General features: G+C 45.4%; 1 protein-coding gene and 1 long non-coding RNA gene across 4 annotated transcripts in view; both read left to right on the plus strand.

Moving 5' to 3' along the window:
* The first annotated feature begins 7,024 nt into the window (after positions 1-7,024).
* LOC124035454 lies at positions 7,025-8,053 on the plus strand. Its single transcript, XR_006838737.1, has 3 exons — positions 7,025-7,127; positions 7,358-7,469; positions 7,600-8,053. It is a non-coding gene; the product is annotated as an uncharacterized LOC124035454 (long non-coding RNA).
* Positions 8,054-8,103: 50 nt separating this feature from the next.
* LOC124035453 (BTB/POZ domain-containing protein KCTD19-like) overlaps positions 8,104-18,306 on the plus strand; it is a 64,642-nt gene continuing 54,439 nt past the window's right edge. The window contains exons 1-3 of one of the 3 annotated variants that reach the window (XM_046348904.1): positions 8,104-8,718; positions 9,345-9,492; positions 12,148-12,336. In XM_046348904.1, coding sequence (XP_046204860.1) covers positions 8,443-8,718; positions 9,345-9,492; positions 12,148-12,336 — 613 coding nt within the window. In that variant the 5' untranslated portion in view covers positions 8,104-8,442. The remainder of the gene's footprint in view (positions 8,719-9,344; positions 9,493-12,147; positions 12,337-18,306) is intronic. The other 2 variants (XM_046348903.1, XM_046348905.1) reach the window with 2 other exon arrangements.

Below are 18,306 nucleotides of genomic sequence, written 5' to 3' on the forward strand. Positions count from 1 at the left end.
AGACCTGCAGACAGACACCAGATTCAACTCCATCCATCAACACAACACAGGTCAACACGTACATGTATATTGTAGATTCTAGTTTGATTTAGTTTGATTCTAATTTGATTCTAGTTTGATTTAGTTTGATTTAGTTTGATTCTAGTTTGATTTAGTTTGATTCTAGTTGGATTCTAGTTGGATTTAGTTTGATTCTAGTTTGATTCTAGTTTGATTCTAGTTTGATTCTAGTTTGATTTAGTTTGATTTAGTTTGATTCTAGTTTGATTTAGTTTGATTTAGTTTGATTCTAGTTTGATTCTAGTTTGATTTAGTTTGATTCTAGTTTGATTCTAGTTTGATTTAGTTTGATTTAGTTTGATTTAGTTTGATTTAGTTTGATTCTAGTTTGATTCTAGTTTTATTTAGTTTGATTCTAGTTTGATTCTAGATTGATTTAGTTTGATTCTAGTTTGATTCTAGTTTGATTCTAGTTTTATTTAGTTTGATTCTAGTTTGATTTAGTTTGATTCTAGTTTGATTCTAGTTTTATTTAGTTTGATTCTAGTTTGATTCTAGTTTGATTTAGTTTGATCTGCTTCAGTCCGGAGACAACAGGACTAAGTTAGTCAACACACGCTCCAAACCCCGAACAATTTATAGCGGATAGAAAACACGCGCCAACTTAATCCAGAACGCTCCTGGAAAAAAAAAAACCCATCTAATCTCGAATGAGCACTTCCTGGTTAAATAAAAGGTTAAATAAATTAAACAACAAAAATGACTGATATTTATTTATTTAAATATTAACACACACATCATAAGTAGCCTACAGTGTGAATACAGAAGTAAACGTCGTCACAGATCAATGTTGTGGGGTCACAGATCAATGTTGTGGGGTCACAGATCAACGTTGTGGGGTCACAGATCAACGTTGTGGGGTCACAGATCAACGTTGTGGGGTCACAGATCAACGTTGTGGGGTCACAGATCAATGTTGTGGGGTCACAGATCAATGTTGTGGTGTCACAGATCAATGTGACCAGTCGACAGCTGTTATTGATGCAGCTGTCTGCATCAATAACACTAGAATAGCAACGACCCAATTATTCCATGATACAGAGTCATTCCATGGCACCTTTGATGTAGCATGAGGTTTTATACACACCTTGATGCTAATGGCAGGAGTCCTTAATGCTAATGACAGGAGTCTGTGGCTTAATGCTAATGACAGGAGGTTTTAACTAATGACAGGAGGCTTGATGCTAATGACAGGAGGCTGTGGTCCTTAATGCTAATGACAGGAGGCTGTGGTCCTTAATGCTAATGACAGGAGGCTGTGGTCCTTAATGCTAATGACAGGAGGCTGTGGTCCTTAATGCTAATGACAGGAGGCTGTGGTCCTTAATGCTAATGACAGGAGGCTGTGGTCCTTAATGCTAATGACAGGAGGCTGTGGTCCTTAATGCTAATGACAGGAGGCTGTGGTCCTTAATGCTAATGACAGGAGGCTGTGGTCCTTAATGCTAATGACAGGAGGCTGTGGTCCTTAATGCTAATGACAGGAGGCTGTGGTCCTTAATGCTAATGACAGGAGGCTGTGGTCCTTAATGCTAATGACAGGAGGATGTGGTCCTTAATGCTAATGACAGGAGGCTGTGGTCCTTAATGCTAATGACAGGAGGCTGTGGTCCTTAATGCTAATGACAGGAGGCTGTGGTCCTTAATGCTAATGACAGGATGCCAGGAGGCTGTGGTCAGGAGGCTGTGGTTAATGCTAATGACAGGAGGCTGTGGTCCTTAATGCTAATGACAGGAGGCTGTGGTCCTTAATACTAATGACAGGAGGCTGTGGTCCTTAATGCTAATGACAGGAGGCTGTGGTCCTTAATACTAATGACAGGAGGCTGTGGTCCTTGACAGGATGGTCCTTAATGCTAATGACAGGAGGCTGTGGTCCTTAATGCTAATGACAGGAGGCTGTGGTCCTTAATGCTAATGACAGGAGGCTGTGGTCCTTAATGCTAATGACAGGATGCTGTGGTCCTTAATGCTAATGACAGGAGGCTGTGGTCCTTAATACTAATGACAGGAGGCTGTGGTCCTTAATGCTAATGACAGGGCTAATGACAGGAGGCTGTGGTCCTTAATGCTAATGACAGGAGGCTGTGGTCCTTAATGCTAATGACAGGAGGCTGTGGTCCTTAATGCTAATGACAGGAGGCTGTGGTCCTTAATGCTAATGACAGGAGGCTGTGGTCCTTAATGCTAATGACAGGAGGCTGTGGTCCTTAATGCTAATGACAGGAGGCTGTGGTCCTTAATGCTAATGACAGGAGGCTGTGGTCCTTAATGCTAATGACAGGAGGCTGTGGTCCTTAATGCTAATGACAGGATGCTGTGGTCCTTAATGTCCTGGTCCTTAATGCTAATGACAGGAGGCTGTGGTCCTTAATGCTAATGACAGGAGGCTGTGGTCCTTAATGCTAATGACAGGAGGCTGTGGTCCTTAATGCTAATGACAGGAGGCTGTGGTCTTAATGTGGTCAGGAGGCTGTGTAAAGTCTAATGACGCTGTGTTTACAGTATTTATCACATCTGTGGCCAACCCCCTCTGGGGAGTAATCTCCCACAAACGCTAATGAAGTCTTACTGCCTTGACAGGAGGCTGTGGTCCTTAATGCTAATGACAGGAGGCTGTGGTCCTTAATGCTAATGACAGGAGGCTGTGGTCCTTAATGCTAATGACAGGAGGCTGTGGGCTAATGACGAGGCATTCATTTGAGAAGCTCAGGCTGTGGTCCTTAATTTCATTGAGGGATGTGGCTAATGACAGGAGGCTGGGTCCTTAATGCTAATGACAGGAGGCTGTGGGTAAGACAACACTGGCTTTTGAGAGGCTGTGGTCTTATCTGTTCAGAACCAAGAAGAGTAATTATCTGTGAAAATATTTGGTGGGTTACTGTGTGATTGGCAGGGACATTGAACTAATGGCGGTACTGAGGGTGAGGATCTGTTACTTAAAGGGTTCTGGAAGGAGGGTTGAGTCTTAATGCTAATGACAGGATGCTGTGGCTTAACTAATGACCTATTCCCTATATAGTGTGCACTACTTTTCACCAGGGTCCTATGGGGTTAATGCACTATAAATGGAATAGGGTGCCATTTGGGAGGGAGCATCAGTAATGTGAGAGGAGTGGGGGGGGAACACCATCTCAATGCACTGTCTCTCACAGCACAGTAGAGCACACAGACACTTTGGGGCTAATCTCAATGCACTGCCTCTCACAACACAGCAGAGCACACAGACACTTTGGGGCTAATCTCAATGCACTGCTCTCACAGCACTCACAACACAGTAGAGCACACAGACACTTTGGGGCTAATCTCAATGCACTGCCTCTGCCTCTCACAACACAGTAGAGCACACAGACACTTTGGGGCTAATCTCAATGCACTGCCTCTCACAACACAGTAGAGCACACAGATACTTTGGGGCTAATCTCAATGCACTGCCTCTCACAACACAGCAGAGCACACAGACACTTTTGGGCCAAGTGCTCGGTCGAGGTCTAAGAGACCAAATATAATGTAGAAAGATCACTTTTTAAGTGAGGTGAGATTACAGTGTTAGAAACATTTACCTGATCTTATTGTTCTAGAAACAAGGATATCATGACACCATTTTTTTTGGACAAACTTCTGTTTTCACTCGAATGATAAGGCCTTTCTTTAATCATTGTATTTTTCCAGAGCTCCAGACTAGGGCTTAGTGACCACCTCTCTGTGCCCAGGACTCCATCACCTCAGCCTGGGGTGGCAGAGCTCTCCTCCTCCCTGAGAGGACTCCTGAACCTGGTGGATCAGCACTGGGCTGGCACACGCTCCCTCCACCTTAACCCCAGCTTCCTGGGTACACAATCAGTCACTACGCTACATCCCAAATAGTACCCTGTTCCATATGTACTGCACTTACTACTGACCACGGAGATGCATTTATGTGTCGTCATCATCACTCACACAAACAGATGTTTTAGACCTGGGTTTTTAACCATTCTAGATATATATATACAGTGGGGAGAAAAATTACAGACCTCTACATGCTTTGTAAGTAGGAAAACCTGCAAAACCGGCAGTGTATCAAATACTTGTTCTCTCCACTGTTTATACATTCCTCCTTTGGCCGCCTCTCCTTCCAGTTCTCTGCTGCCAATGACTGGAACGAACTACAAAAATCTCTGAAACTGGAAACACTTATCTCCTCACTAGCTTTAAGCACCAGCTGTCAGAGCAGCTCACAGATTACTGCACCTGTACATAGCCCACCTATAATTTAGCCCAAACAACTACCTCTTTCCCTACTGTATTTAATTACTTATTTTGCTCCTTTGCACCCCATTATTTCTATCTCTACTTTGCACATTCTTCCACTGCAAATCTACCATTCCAGTGTTTTACTTGCTATATTGTATTTACTTTGCCACCATGGCCTTTTTTGCCTTTACCTCCCTTATCTCACCTCATTTGCTCACATTGTAAAAATACTTATTATTCTACTGTATTATTGACTGTATGTTTGTTCTCAACTTGCCTACTTGGTGAAATAAAGGTGAAATAAAAGTATATATATAACCATTCTAGTTGTAACCATTCTAACATATTTTCCTCAGACTAATACATTAGCTAGTCCTTTGCTTGGCATTGTAACGATAACAAGAAACTTCCTAGATACCGTTCTCACACCGTCTACCTTCCTGTCTTCTGTCTCCTCTCCAGGCCAGGCCTACGACCTGCTCTCTGCCCTGGGATCACCTCCTGCTACTTCCTGTCTGACAGAGACAGAAGAAAAGAGAGAAGGACAGAACAGAGGAGGACAAGAACAGAGTGAGAGTCATGTTGATGTGACTCCACAGTGCAGTGAGGTAGCTCTCCTGAAGAGGAAGTCCTGTCACACAACAGCACAACCTCAGCAGCTGGTTTAGTACCTCACAGCAGCTGGTTAGTACCTCAACAGCAGCTGGTTAGTACCTCAACAGCAGCTGGTTAGTACCTCAACAGCAGCTGGTTAGTACCTCAACAGCAGCTGGTTAGTACCTCAACAGCAGCACCTCAACAGCAGCTGGTTAGTACCTCAACAGCAGCTGGTTAGTACCTCAACAGCAGCTGGTTAGTACCTCAACAGCAGCTGGTTAGTACCTCAACAGCAGCTGGTTAGTACCTCAACAGCAGCTGGTTAGTACCTCAACAGCAGCTGGTTAGTACCTCAACAGCAGCTGGTTAGTACCTCAACAGCAGCTGGTTAGTACCTCAACAGCAGCTGGTTAGTACCTCAACAGCAGCTGGTTAGTACCTCTGGTTAGTAACAACAGCTGGTTAGTACCTCAACAGCAGCTGGTTAGTACCTCAACAGCAGCTGGTTAGTACCTCAACAGCAGCTGGTTAGTACCTCAACAGATGGTTAGTACCTCATCAGCAGCTGGTTAGTACCTCATCAGCAGCTGATTAGTACCTCAACAGCAGCTGGTTAGTACCTCAACAGCAGCTGGTTAGTACCTCAACAACAGCTGGTTAGTACCTCAACAGCAGCTGGTTAGTACCTCAACAGCAGCTGGTTAGTACCTCAACAGCAGCTGGTTAGTACCTCAACAGCAGCTGGTTAGTACCTCAACAGCAGCTGGTTAGTACCTCAACAGATGGTTAGTACCTCATCAGCAGCTGGTTAGTACCTCAACAGCAGCTGGTTAGTACCTCAACAGCAGCTGGTTAGTACCTCAACAGCAGCTGGTTAGTACCTCAACAGCAGCTGGTTAGTACTCAACAGCAGCTCAACAGCAGCTGGTTAGTACCTCACAGCAGCAGCAGCTGGTTAGTACCTCAACAGCAGCTGGTTAGTACCTCAACAGCAGCTGGTTAGTACCTCAACAGCAGCTGGTTAGTACCTCAACAGCAGCTGGTTAGTACCTCAACAGCAGCTGGTTAGTACCTCAACAGCAGCTGGTTAGTACCTCAACAGCAGCTGGTTAGTACCTCAACAGCAGCTGGTTAGTACCTCATCAGCAGCTGGTTAGTACTCAACAGCAACCTCAACAGCAGCTGGTTAGTACCTCAACAGCAGCTGGTTAGTACCTCAACAGCAGCTGGTTAGTACCACAACAGCAGCTGGTTAGTACCTCAACAGCAGCTGGTTAGTACCTCAACAGCAGCTGGTTAGTACCACAACAGCAGCTGGTTAGTACCTCAACAGCAGCTGGTTAGTACCTCAACAGCAGCTGGTTAGTACCACAACAGCAGCTGGTTAGTACCACAACAGCAGCTGGTTAGTACCTCAACAGCAGCTGGTTAGTACCACAACAGCAGCTGGTTAGTACCTCAACAACAGCTGGTTAGTACCACAACAGCAGCTGGTTAGTACCACAACAGCAGCTGGTTAGTACCTCAACAACACTAGGAATGTGTTCCAAATGGCACACTATTCCCTACTGAATATATGGCACTACTTTGGACCAATATAGTGCACTACTTTGAACCAATATAGTGCACTACTTTGGACCAATATAGTGCACTACTTTGAACCAATATAGTGCACTACTTTGGACCAATATAGTGCACTACTTTGGACCAATATAGTGCACTACTTTGAACCAATATAGTGCACTACTTTGGACCAATATAGTGCACTACTTAGGACCAATATAGTGCACTACTTAGGACCAATATAGTGCACTACTTTGGACCAATATAGTGCACTACTTAGGATCAATATAGTGCACTACTTAGGACCAATATAGTGCACTACTTTGGACCAATATAGTGCACTACTTTGAACCAATATAGTGCACTACTTTGGACCAATATAGTGCACTACAATAATTTGTCACCAGAATCTGAATTTGTTTAGGTTAAATCCCGACCTAAATGATCTTCTCTCAGGGGCAAACCCTAACTTCCACTTAATCTCCCATTGACATCAACACATGAATAAGTGAAAATTCATCTATATTGGAATTAATGATTCGCCTCTCTGTGTCTCTATTTGTCTGTGTTGCAGGAATCCCTGAAGAAAAGGCTTGTCGAGGCTCTGAAAGAAAACTACAACTTGAGACTAACCAGCCTAAAGCAGGACTCCTCTACCACTGCAGAGGCCAACTGTGAGTTGCCTTGTCTATGGCACAGTGTGTCTCCATTTCTGTGTCTTTTGGATGGTGTGGACAAATCTCTCTCTTCTCTGCTCTCTCTGTGTGTGTGTGTGTGTGTGTGTGTGTGTGTGTGTGTGTGTGTGTGTGTGTGTGTGTGTGTGTGTGTGTGTGTGTGTGTGTGTGTGTGTGTGTGTGTGTGTGTGTGTGTGTGTGTGTGTGTGTGTGTGTGTGTGTGTGTGTAGGTGGCAGGCATTGGGACAGGTGTCTACAGAGACAGGTGCTTGCTCTGCGAGAGCAGGAGACACACCTGAGACAACTGGAGCAGACCATTGTGCTTCTACAGGGCAATCACAGGTCAATACACACACACACACACAAACAATTAACTCAACATTCTGTCTGTCAAAAGTCTGTGCCAAGACTCAGCTTTTTGTCACCCTCCAAATATGTTTTTTAGTTTGTTGTATTTATGTATTTTCCACAGGTCTTTGGTGTCCAATAATAACTCTCTGTTGGGACATCTAAATGAACACATAACAGAACAAACGGAGTCCAGAGTCCAGAGAATCCAGCCAGCAGACTAATCTAATGAGTTCAACATTGAACATCAATTCAAGCCTTTGCCAAGATTGTACTGCGTTCTAATGACTCGAGCCTTCTCTGTAAACTGTTGTAGGCTGTTTGGCATACTGTGAAATTACATTGAAAATGTATTTGTAATATACATGCTTTTTATATGCACTCAACAAAAAAACACTTCTAAAGAAAGATAACGTTAGAATATCATAATACACTTTTCTGTATTGTCATTTGTGTAATTAGATGACGATAATAAAGCGATGTTTTTTTCACCCTCCGGAAGCTACTCGGTTTCTCCTCCAGCGGGCGTTTAATTCTGACGTCACTGACGCAGAGAGGACGTTTCAGTGACGTCACTGACGCTGAGAGGACGTTTCAGTGACGTCACGGCCCACATATTAAAACGGCTCCTTGAGGCCAGCTGTCAAAACGGAGACAAAAATAGACTTTCTTCGCAATAGCCAGGCCCTATATTTTGAAACAGTAGTGCATTTAAATATATATATATATTTTTTAAATAATTTTCTAAAATAGGCTACTATAAAAGTTTGATTAAGAAGAAGGTAGCTGATGAATAATGAATTGGGGGTGATTTTTGATAGCTAGCCAGGTGTTAGCAACGGGCAAAGTGAAGTGGAGACGGTAGTTGCTGCGAGGTTTATAACTAATTCACTTTCTGTTTCTTTACCTGGCTTTTGGGTAAAGTTTATTTGTTTTGTTAAAGTAAGCTACTATAACGCCAAAAAAAATGGCAACCGAACAGGACAATCAATTTTGTTCCTTCAACGTTGGTGGTTGTTTTTTTTCCATCCGGTTCAACCGACTTTCTCACCTTCAGGACTCGTTGCTTTTCAAAGACACGACTTCCGGTCAGAAACCACGGTGGTTTATCGACAGAGACGGATGCACATTCAGACATGTACATTATTATCTACAAACGGGGAAACTAGCTACATCATGTGTGTCAGAATTAAATATTTTATATGAGCTTACCGCAGGTTTACGTCTAACGTCACTGCTACAGGTAAAATCAATTAACCGATCAACCCTTTTTGCCGTTTGCAAAGTTAAAGACATGGTTATTAGTCTACCTAATATGGTAAAGTAACGCAAACAGTCTACTGTTTCACAATAACATTCAATCAAGGTTTAAGAAAAAAACGAAATCAAAACAATAAGGCTGCATTTAGACAAGCAGCCCAATTCTGATCTTTTTTTTCTCAATAATTGGTCTTTTGACCAATCAGTTTAGCTCTGAAAAAGATTGGATTTGAAGAGGGCTGATGTGATTGGTCGGGAAAGATCTTGTACTACATCATTGAGTCTAACATAAAAAAATATACTTGGACAAGTTTTTAAGAATAAGTAAATTTATACCGAAAATATTTAATGTTTACACTATCATAATTTACATCCTAGTGTGTACATATCAGTTATATTACTATGCATACTAACTTCCTCTAATTACTTGTTATTTTTTATTAAAACGTTGATTATTATTGATATTGATACTGTAATGTTGAGGGAGGCAGATCTAAGCATTTCACTGCACCTTTTATACCCGGTGCTGTAAACTATATGTAACAAATGACATTTGGTTTGATATAAAGTGGGCTCATGATTTATGTCCTCGGATTAATTTCCCACTAGGCCTTAGAGAACCTCCAGTCAGGGAAGCATTTCCTGCGAGACCGGCCAGTAGACCTGCAGGTGACTGAGAGAGCCACCCTGAACTACTGGAAGACCAGAATCTGTAACACCAGAGAACCTGAACCCATAGTCAGCCCAGTGTCCTCAGGTAGGCCCCCCATAGTCAGCCCAGTGTCCTCAGGTAGGCCCCCCATAGCCAGCCCAGTGTCCTCAGGTAGGCCCCCCATAGTCAGCCCAGTGTCCTCAGGTAGGCCCCCCATAGTCAGCCCAGTGTCCTCAGGTAGGCCCCCCATAGCCAGCCCAGTGTCCTCAGGTAGGCCCCCCATAGCCAGCCCAGTGTCCTCAGGTAGGCCCCCCATAGTCAGCCCAGTGTCCTCAGGTAGGCCCCCCATAGTCAGCCCAGTGTCCTCAGGTAGGCCCCCCATAGTCAGCCCAGTGTCCTCAGGTAGGCCCCCCATAGTCAGCCCAGTGTCCTCAGGTAGGCCCCCATAGTCAGCCCAGTGTCCTCAGGTAGGCCCCCATAGCCAGCCCAGTGTCCTCAGGTAGGCCCCCATAGCCAGCCCAGTGTCCTCAGGTAGGCCCCCATAGCCAGCCCAGTGTCCTCAGGTAGGCCCCCCATAGTCAGCCCAGTGTCCTCAGGTAGGCCCCCCATAGCCAGCCCAATGTCCTCAGGTAGGCCCCCCATAGTCAGCCCAGTGTCCTCAGGTAGGCCCCCATAGCCAGCCCAGTGTCCTCAGGTAGGCCCCCCATAGTCAGCCCAGTGTCCTCAGGTAGGCCCCCCATAGTCAGCCCAGTGTCCTCAGGTAGGCCCCCCATAGTCAGCCCAGTGTCCTCAGGTAGGCCCCCCATAGTCAGCCCAGTGTCCTCAGGTAGGCCCCCCATAGTCAGCCCAGTGTCCTCAGGTAGGCCCCCCATAGTCAGCCCAGTGTCCTCAGGTAGGCCCCCATAGTCAGCCCAGTGTCCTCAGGTAGGCCCCCCATAGCCAGCCCAGTGTCCTCCCCATAGTCAGCCCAGTGTCCTCAGGTAGGCCCCCCATAGCCAGCCCAGTGTCCTCAGGTAGGCCCCCCATAGTCAGCCCAGTGTCCTCAGGTAGGCCCCCCATAGTCAGCCCAGTGTCCTCAGGTAGGCCCCCCATAGTCAGCCCAGTGTCAGGTAGGCCCCCCATAGTCAGCCCAGTGTCCTCCCCCATAGCCAGCCCAGTGTCCTCAGGTAGGCCCCCCATAGTCAGCCCAGTGTCCTCAGGTAGGCCCCCCATAGCCAGCCCAGTGTCCTCAGGTAGGCCCCCCATAGTCAGCCCAGTGTCCTCAGGTAGGCCCCCCATAGTCAGCCCAGTGTCCTCAGGTAGGCCCCCATAGTCAGCCCAGTGTCCTCAGGTAGGCCCCCCATAGCCAGCCCAGTGTCCTCAGGTAGGCCCCCATAGTCAGCCCAGTGTCCTCAGGTAGGCCCCCATAGTCAGCCCAGTGTCCTCAGGTAGGCCCCCCATAGTCAGCCCAGTGTCCTCAGGTAGGCCCCCCATAGTCAGCCCAGTGTCCTCAGGTAGGCCCCCATAGCCAGCCCAGTGTCCTCAGGTAGGCCCCCCATAGCCAGCCCAGTGTCCTCAGGTAGGCCCCCCATAGCCAGCCCAGTGTCCTCAGGTAGGCCCCCATAGCCAGCCCAGTGTCCTCAGGTAGGCCCCCCATAGCCAGCCCAGTGTCCTCAGGTAGGCCCCCCATAGCCAGCCCAGTGTCCTCAGGTAGGCCCCCCATAGTCAGCCCAGTGTCCTCAGGTAGGCCCCCCATAGCCAGCCCAGTGTCCTCAGGTAGGCCCCCCATAGCCAGCCCAGTGTCCTCAGGTAGGCCCCCATAGTCAGCCCAGTGTCCTCAGGTAGGCCCCCCATAGTCAGCCCAGTGTCCTCAGGTAGGCCCCCCATAGCCAGCCCAGTGTCCTCAGGTAGGCCCCCATAGCCAGCCCAGTGTCCTCAGGTAGGCCCCCATAGCCAGCCCAGTGTCCTCAGGTAGGCCCCCATAGCCAGCCCAGTGTCCTCAGGTAGGCCCCCCATAGTCAGCCCAGTGTCCTCAGGTAGGCCCCATAGTCAGCCCAGTGTCCTCAGGTAGGCCCCCATAGTCAGCCCAGTGTCCTCAGGTAGGCCCCCCATAGCCAGCCCAGTGTCCTCAGGTAGGCCCCCATAGCCAGCCCAGTGTCCTCAGGTAGGCCCCCCATAGCCAGCCCAGTGTCCTCAGGTAGGCCCCCATAGTCAGCCCAGTGTCCTCAGGTAGGCCCCCCATAGTCAGCCCAGTGTCCTCAGGTAGGCCCCCCATATCCAGCCCAGTGTCCTCAGGTAGGCCCCCATAGCCAGCCCAGTTTCCTCAGGTAGGCCCCCCATAGCCAGCCCAGTGTCCTCAGGTAGGCCCCCATATCCAGCCCAGTGTCCTCAGGTAGGCCCCCATAGCTAGCCCAGTGTCCTCAGGTAGGCCCCCCATAGCCAGCCCAATGTACTCAGGTAGGCCCTCCATAGCCAGCCCAGTGTCCTCAGGTAGGCCCCCATAGCCAGCCTAGTGTCCTCAGGTAGGCCCCCCATAGCCAGCCCAGTGTCCTCAGGTAGGCCCCCATAGCCAGCCTAGTGTCCTCAGGTAGACCCCCATAGCCAGCCTAGTGTCCTCAGGTAGGCCCCCCATAGCCAGCCCAGTGTCCTCAGGTAGGCCCCCATAGCCAGCCTAGTGTCCTCAGGTAGACCCCCATAGCCAGCCTAGTGTCCTCAGGTAGGCCCCCCATAGCCAGCCCAGTGTCCTCAGGTAGGCCCTGATGTCACTGTGTTGTTGTGTAGTTCATGACGCGGTACCCCTGGGTCTGGTGGGGACTCCTCTGGTCGACGGTGACGAGGAGGTGCGGTACTGCTTCGTTCCCATGGAGACGGTCCGCCTGTACCCCGCCCTGGTGACGCCTCACAACCTGCTGTGGCTGTGTGACGACCTGGTCGTCATCGAGTGTGACAGCTCTCTCTTCAGATTCATAGGTAAGTTTCATTTAATTATTTGGCCTAGGGACCATAGGCTATCGAGGACTCATCTACATCACACTCTGTTCTGGGCAGCTAGTCTTCTCAACCTTGTTCCACCCCATACCGGATGTTCTGGTGTCTGCTTCAAACTCCAGCTCCAAAAGGTTGCAAGTTCGAATCCCCGAGCTGACAAGATACAAATCTGTCGTTCTGCCCCTGAACAAGGCAGTTAACCCACTGTTCCTAGGCCAGTTAACCCACTGTTCCTAGACCAGTTAACCCACTGTTCCTAGACCAGTTAACCCACTGTTCCTAGACCAGTTAACCCACTGTTCCTAGACCAGTTAACCCACTGTTCCTAGACCAGTTAACCCCACTGTTCCTAGACCAGTTAACCCACTGTTCCTAGACCAGTTAACCCCACTGTTCCTAGACCAGTTAACCCACTGTTCCTAGACCAGTTAACCCACTGTTCCTAGACCAGTTAACCCCACTGTTCCTAGACCAGTTAACCCACTGTTCCTAGACCAGTTAACCCACTGTTCCTAGACCAGTTAACCCACTGTTCCTAGACCAGTTAACCCACTGTTCCTAGACCAGTTAACCCACTGTTCCTAGACCAGTTAACCCACTGTTCCTAGACCAGTTAACCCACTGTTCCTAGACCAGTTAACCCACTGTTCCTAGACCAGTTAACCCACTGTTCCTAGACCAGTTAACCCACTGTTCCCCTGAACAAGGCAGTTAACCCACTGTTCCTAGACCAGTTAACCCACTGTTCCTAGACCAGTTAACCCACTGTTCCCCTGAACAAGGCAGTTAACCCCACTGTTCCTAGACCAGTTAACCCACTGTTCCTAGACCAGTTAACCCACTGTTCCCCTGAACAAGGCAGTTAACCCCACTGTTCCTAGACCAGTTACTGTCTTAACTGACTTGCCTCGTTAAATAAAGAAAAAAAATATCCAACAAAGAAATCAACATCAAACTAAAATTCAAAATCGAGAAAACTCCTAGAAGTATCTTTTATTTATGATTTATGTATCTGTTATTCTACCAGGTAAGTTGACTGAGAACATGTTCTCATTTGCAGCAACGACCTGGGGAATAGTTACAGGGGAGAGGAGGAGGGATGAATGAGACAATTGTAAACTGGGGATTATTAGGTGACCATGATGGTTTGAGGGCCAGATTGGGAATTTAGCCAGGACACCGGGGTTAACACCCCTACTCTTACGATAAGAGCCATGGGATCTTTAATGACCTCAGAGAGCCAGGACACCGGGGTTAACACCCCTACTCTTACGATAAGAGCCATGGGATCTTTAATGACCTCAGAGAGCCAGGACACCGGGGTTAACACCCCTACTCTTACGATAAGAGCCATGGGATCTTTAATGACCTCAGAGAGTCACCCTTCTTACACCCTCATTATAACCAAAAACACACATTCATAGACCGTAAACACAAGTTTCTCTCTTCAGGCTCATATCGCTCAAGTCATTTACAACATATACAGAGATCTTAACGTAGCCTCTATTCCCATTACAACCAAACACCAATCAACTCAATAGGAACTCCCAACAAACCTACCTCTCAAAGCTTCAGTTACTGTTTCCCACTCCAGTGGCCTTATGCCTTCACAAGTAGCTACAGTAAGGACCCGTGTTACCCTCTGGTATTATCTCTAGTAGCTACAGTAAGGATCAGTATTATCTCTAGTAGCTACAGTAAGGATCAGTATTACCCTCTGGTATTATCTCTAGTCGCTACAGTAAGGATCAGTATTATCTCTAGTAGCTACAGTAAGGACCAGTATTATCTCTAGTAGCTACAGTAAGGATCAGTATTATCTCTAGTAGCTACAGTAAGGATCAGTATTACCCTCTGGTATTATCTCTAGTCGCTACAGTAAGGATCAGTATTATCTCTAGTAGCTACAGTAAGGACCAGTATTATCTCTAGTAGCTACAGTAAGGATCAGTATTATCTCTAGTAGCTACAGTAAGGATCAGTATTACCCTCTGGTATTATCTCTAGTAGCTACAGTAAGGATCAGTGTTATCTCTAGTAGCTACAGTCAGGATCAGTATTATCTCTAGTAGCTACAGTAAGGATCAGTATTATCTCTAGTAGCTACAGTCAGGATCAGTATTATCTCTAGTAGCTACAGTAAGGATCAGTGTTACCCTCTGGTATTATCTCTAGTAGCTACAGTAAGGATCAGTATTATCTCTAGTAGCTACAGTAAGGAACAGTATTATCTCTAGTAGCTACAGTAAGGATCAGTATTATCTCTAGTAGCTACAGTCAGGATCAGTATTATCTCTAGTAGCTACAGTAAGGATCAGTGTTACCCTCTGGTATTATCTCTAGTAGCTACAGTAAGGATCAGTATTATCTCTAGTAGCTACAGTAAGGATCAGTATTACCCTCTGGTATTATCTCTAGTCGCTACAGTAAGGACCAGTATTATCTCTAGTAGCTACAGTAAGGATCAGTATTATCTCTAGTAGCTACAGTAAGGATCAGTATTACCCTCTGGTATTATCTCTAGTAGCTACAGTAAGGATCAGTGTTATCTCTAGTAGCTACAGTCAGGATCAGTATTATCTCTAGTAGCTACAGTAAGGATCAGTATTATCTCTAGTAGCTACAGTCAGGATCAGTATTATCTCTAGTAGCTACAGTAAGGATCAGTATTACCCTCTGGTATTATCTCTAGTAGCTACAGTAAGGATCAGTATTACCCTCTGGTATTATCTCTAGTAGCTACAGTAAGGATCAGTATTACCCTCTGGTATTATCTCTAGTCGCTACAGTAAGGACCAGTATTATCTCTAGTAGCTACAGTAAGGACCAGTATTATCTCTAGTAGCTACAGTAAGGATCAGTATTACCCTCTGGTATTATCTCTAGTAGCTACAGTAAGGATCAGTATTCTCTCTAGTAGCTACAGTAAGGATCAGTATTATCTCTAGTAGCTACAGTAAGGATCAGTGTTACCCTCTGGTATTATCTCTAGTAGCTACAGTAAGGATCAGTATTCTCTCTAGTAGCTACAGTAAGGATCAGTATTATCTCTAGTAGCTACAGTAAGGATCAGTGTTACCCTCTGGTATTATCTCTAGTAGCTACAGTAAGGACCAGTGTTACCCTCTGGTATTATCTCTAGTAGCTACAGTAAGGATCAGTATTACCCTCTGGTATTATCTCTAGTAGCTACAGTAAGGATCAGTATTATCTCTAGTAGCTACAGTAAGGACCAGTATTATCTCTAGTAGCTACAGTAAGGATCAGTATTACCCTCTGGTATTATCTCTAGTAGCTACAGTAAGGATCAGTGTTATCTCTAGTAGCTACAGTCAGGATCAGTATTATCTCTAGTAGCTACAGTAAGGATCAGTATTATCTCTAGTAGCTACAGTCAGGATCAGTATTATCTCTAGTAGCTACAGTAAGGATCAGTATTATCTCTAGTAGCTACAGTAAGGATCAGTATTATCTCTAGTAGCTACAGTAAGGATCAGTATTACCCTCTGGTATTATCTCTAGTAGCTACAGTAAGGATCAGTGTTATCTCTAGTAGCTACAGTCAGGATCAGTATTATCTCTAGTAGCTACAGTAAGGATCAGTATTATCTCTAGTAGCTACAGTCAGGATCAGTATTATCTCTAGTAGCTACAGTAAGGATCAGTATTACCCTCTGGTATTATCTCTAGTAGCTACAGTAAGGATCAGTATTACCCTCTGGTATTATCTCTAGTAGCTACAGTAAGGATCAGTATTACCCTCTGGTATTATCTCTAGTCGCTACAGTAAGGACCAGTATTATCTCTAGTAGCTACAGTAAGGACCAGTATTATCTCTAGTAGCTACAGTAAGGATCAGTATTACCCTCTGGTATTATCTCTAGTAGCTACAGTAAGGATCAGTATTCTCTCTAGTAGCTACAGTAAGGATCAGTATTATCTCTAGTAGCTACAGTAAGGATCAGTGTTACCCTCTGGTATTATCTCTAGTAGCTACAGTAAGGATCAGTATTCTCTCTAGTAGCTACAGTAAGGATCAGTATTATCTCTAGTAGCTACAGTAAGGATCAGTGTTACCCTCTGGTATTATCTCTAGTAGCTACAGTAAGGACCAGTGTTACCCTCTGGTATTATCTCTAGTAGCTACAGTAAGGATCAGTATTACCCTCTGGTATTATCTCTAGTAGCTACAGTAAGGATCAGTGTTACCCTCTGGTATTATCTCTAGTAGCTACAGTAAGGACCAGTGTTACCCTCTGGTATTATCTCTAGTAGCTACAGTAAGGACCAGTATTATCTCTAGTAGCTACAGTAAGGATCAGTATTATCTCTAGTAGCTACAGTAAGGACCAGTATTATCTCTAGTCGCTACAGTAAGGATCAGTGTTATCTCTAGTAGCTACAGTAAGGATCAGTATTACCCTCTGGTATTATCTCTAGTAGCTACAGTAAGGGTCAGTATTATCTCTAGTAGCTACAGTAAGGATCAGTATTACCCTCTGGTATTATCTCTAGTAGCTACAGTAAGGATCAGTATTACCCTCTGGTATTATCTCTAGTAGCTACAGTAAGGACCAGTATTATCTCTAGTAGCTACAGTAAGGACCAGTATTATCTCTAGTAGCTACAGTAAGGACCAGTATTATCTCTAGTAGCTACAGTAAGGATCAGTATTACCCTCTGGTATTATCTCTAGTAGCTACAGTAAGGATCAGTATTATCTCTAGTAGCTACAGTAAGGATCAGTATTACCCTCTGGTATTATCTCTAGTAGCTACAGTAAGGATCAGTATTACCCTCTGGTATTATCTCTAGTAGCTACAGTAAGGACCAGTATTATCTCCAGTAGCTACAGTAAGGACCAGTATTATCTCTAGTAGCTACAGTAAGGACCAGTATTATCTCTAGTAGCTACAGTAAGGATCAGTATTACCCTCTGGTATTATCTCTAGTAGCTACAGTAAGGATCAGTGTTACCCTCTGGTATTATCTCTAGTAGCTACAGTAAGGATCAGTATTACCCTCTGGTATTATCTCTAGTAGCTACAGTAAGGATCAGTATTACCCTCTGGTATTATCTCTAGTAGCTACAGTAAGGATCAGTGTTATCTCTAGTAGCTACAGTAAGGACCAGTATTATCTCTAGTAGCTACAGTAAGGACCAGTATTATCTCTAGTAGCTACAGTAAGGATCAGTATTACCCTCTGGTATTATCTCTAGTAGCTACAGTAAGGATCAGTGTTACCCTCTGGTATTATCTCTAGTAGCTACAGTAAGGATCAGTATTACCCTCTGGTATTATCTCTAGTAGCTACAGTAAGGATCAGTATTACCCTCTGGTATTATCTCTAGTAGCTACAGTAAGGATCAGTGTTATCTCTAGTAGCTACAGTAAGGATCAGTATTACCCTCTGGTATTATCTCTAGTAGCTACAGTAAGGATCAGTATTATCTCTAGTAGCTACAGTAAGGATCAGTATTACCCTCTGGTATTATCTCTAGTAGCTACAGTAAGGATCAGTGTTATCTCTAGTAGCTACAGTAAGGATCAGTATTACCCTCTGGTATTATCTCTAGTAGCTACAGTAAGGATCAGTGTTATCTCTAGTAGCTACAGTAAGGATCAGTATTACCCTCTGGTATTATCTCTAGTAGCTACAGTAAGGATCAGTATTATCTCTAGTAGCTACAGTAAGGATCAGTATTATCTCTAGTAGCTACAGTAAGGACCAGTATTACCCTCTGGTATTATCTCTAGTAGCTACAGTAAGGATCAGTATTACCCTCTGGTATTATCTCTAGTAGCTACAGTCAGGATCAGTATTATCTCTAGTAGCTACAGTAAGGATCAGTATTATCTCTAGTAGCTACAGTAAGGACCAGTATTACCCTCTGGTATTATCTCTAGTAGCTACAGTAAGGATCAGTATTATCTCTAGTAGCTACAGTAA

This window comes from Oncorhynchus gorbuscha, linkage group LG05, assembly GCF_021184085.1.
Source record: "Oncorhynchus gorbuscha isolate QuinsamMale2020 ecotype Even-year linkage group LG05, OgorEven_v1.0, whole genome shotgun sequence".
NCBI lineage: Eukaryota > Metazoa > Chordata > Actinopteri > Salmoniformes > Salmonidae > Oncorhynchus > Oncorhynchus gorbuscha.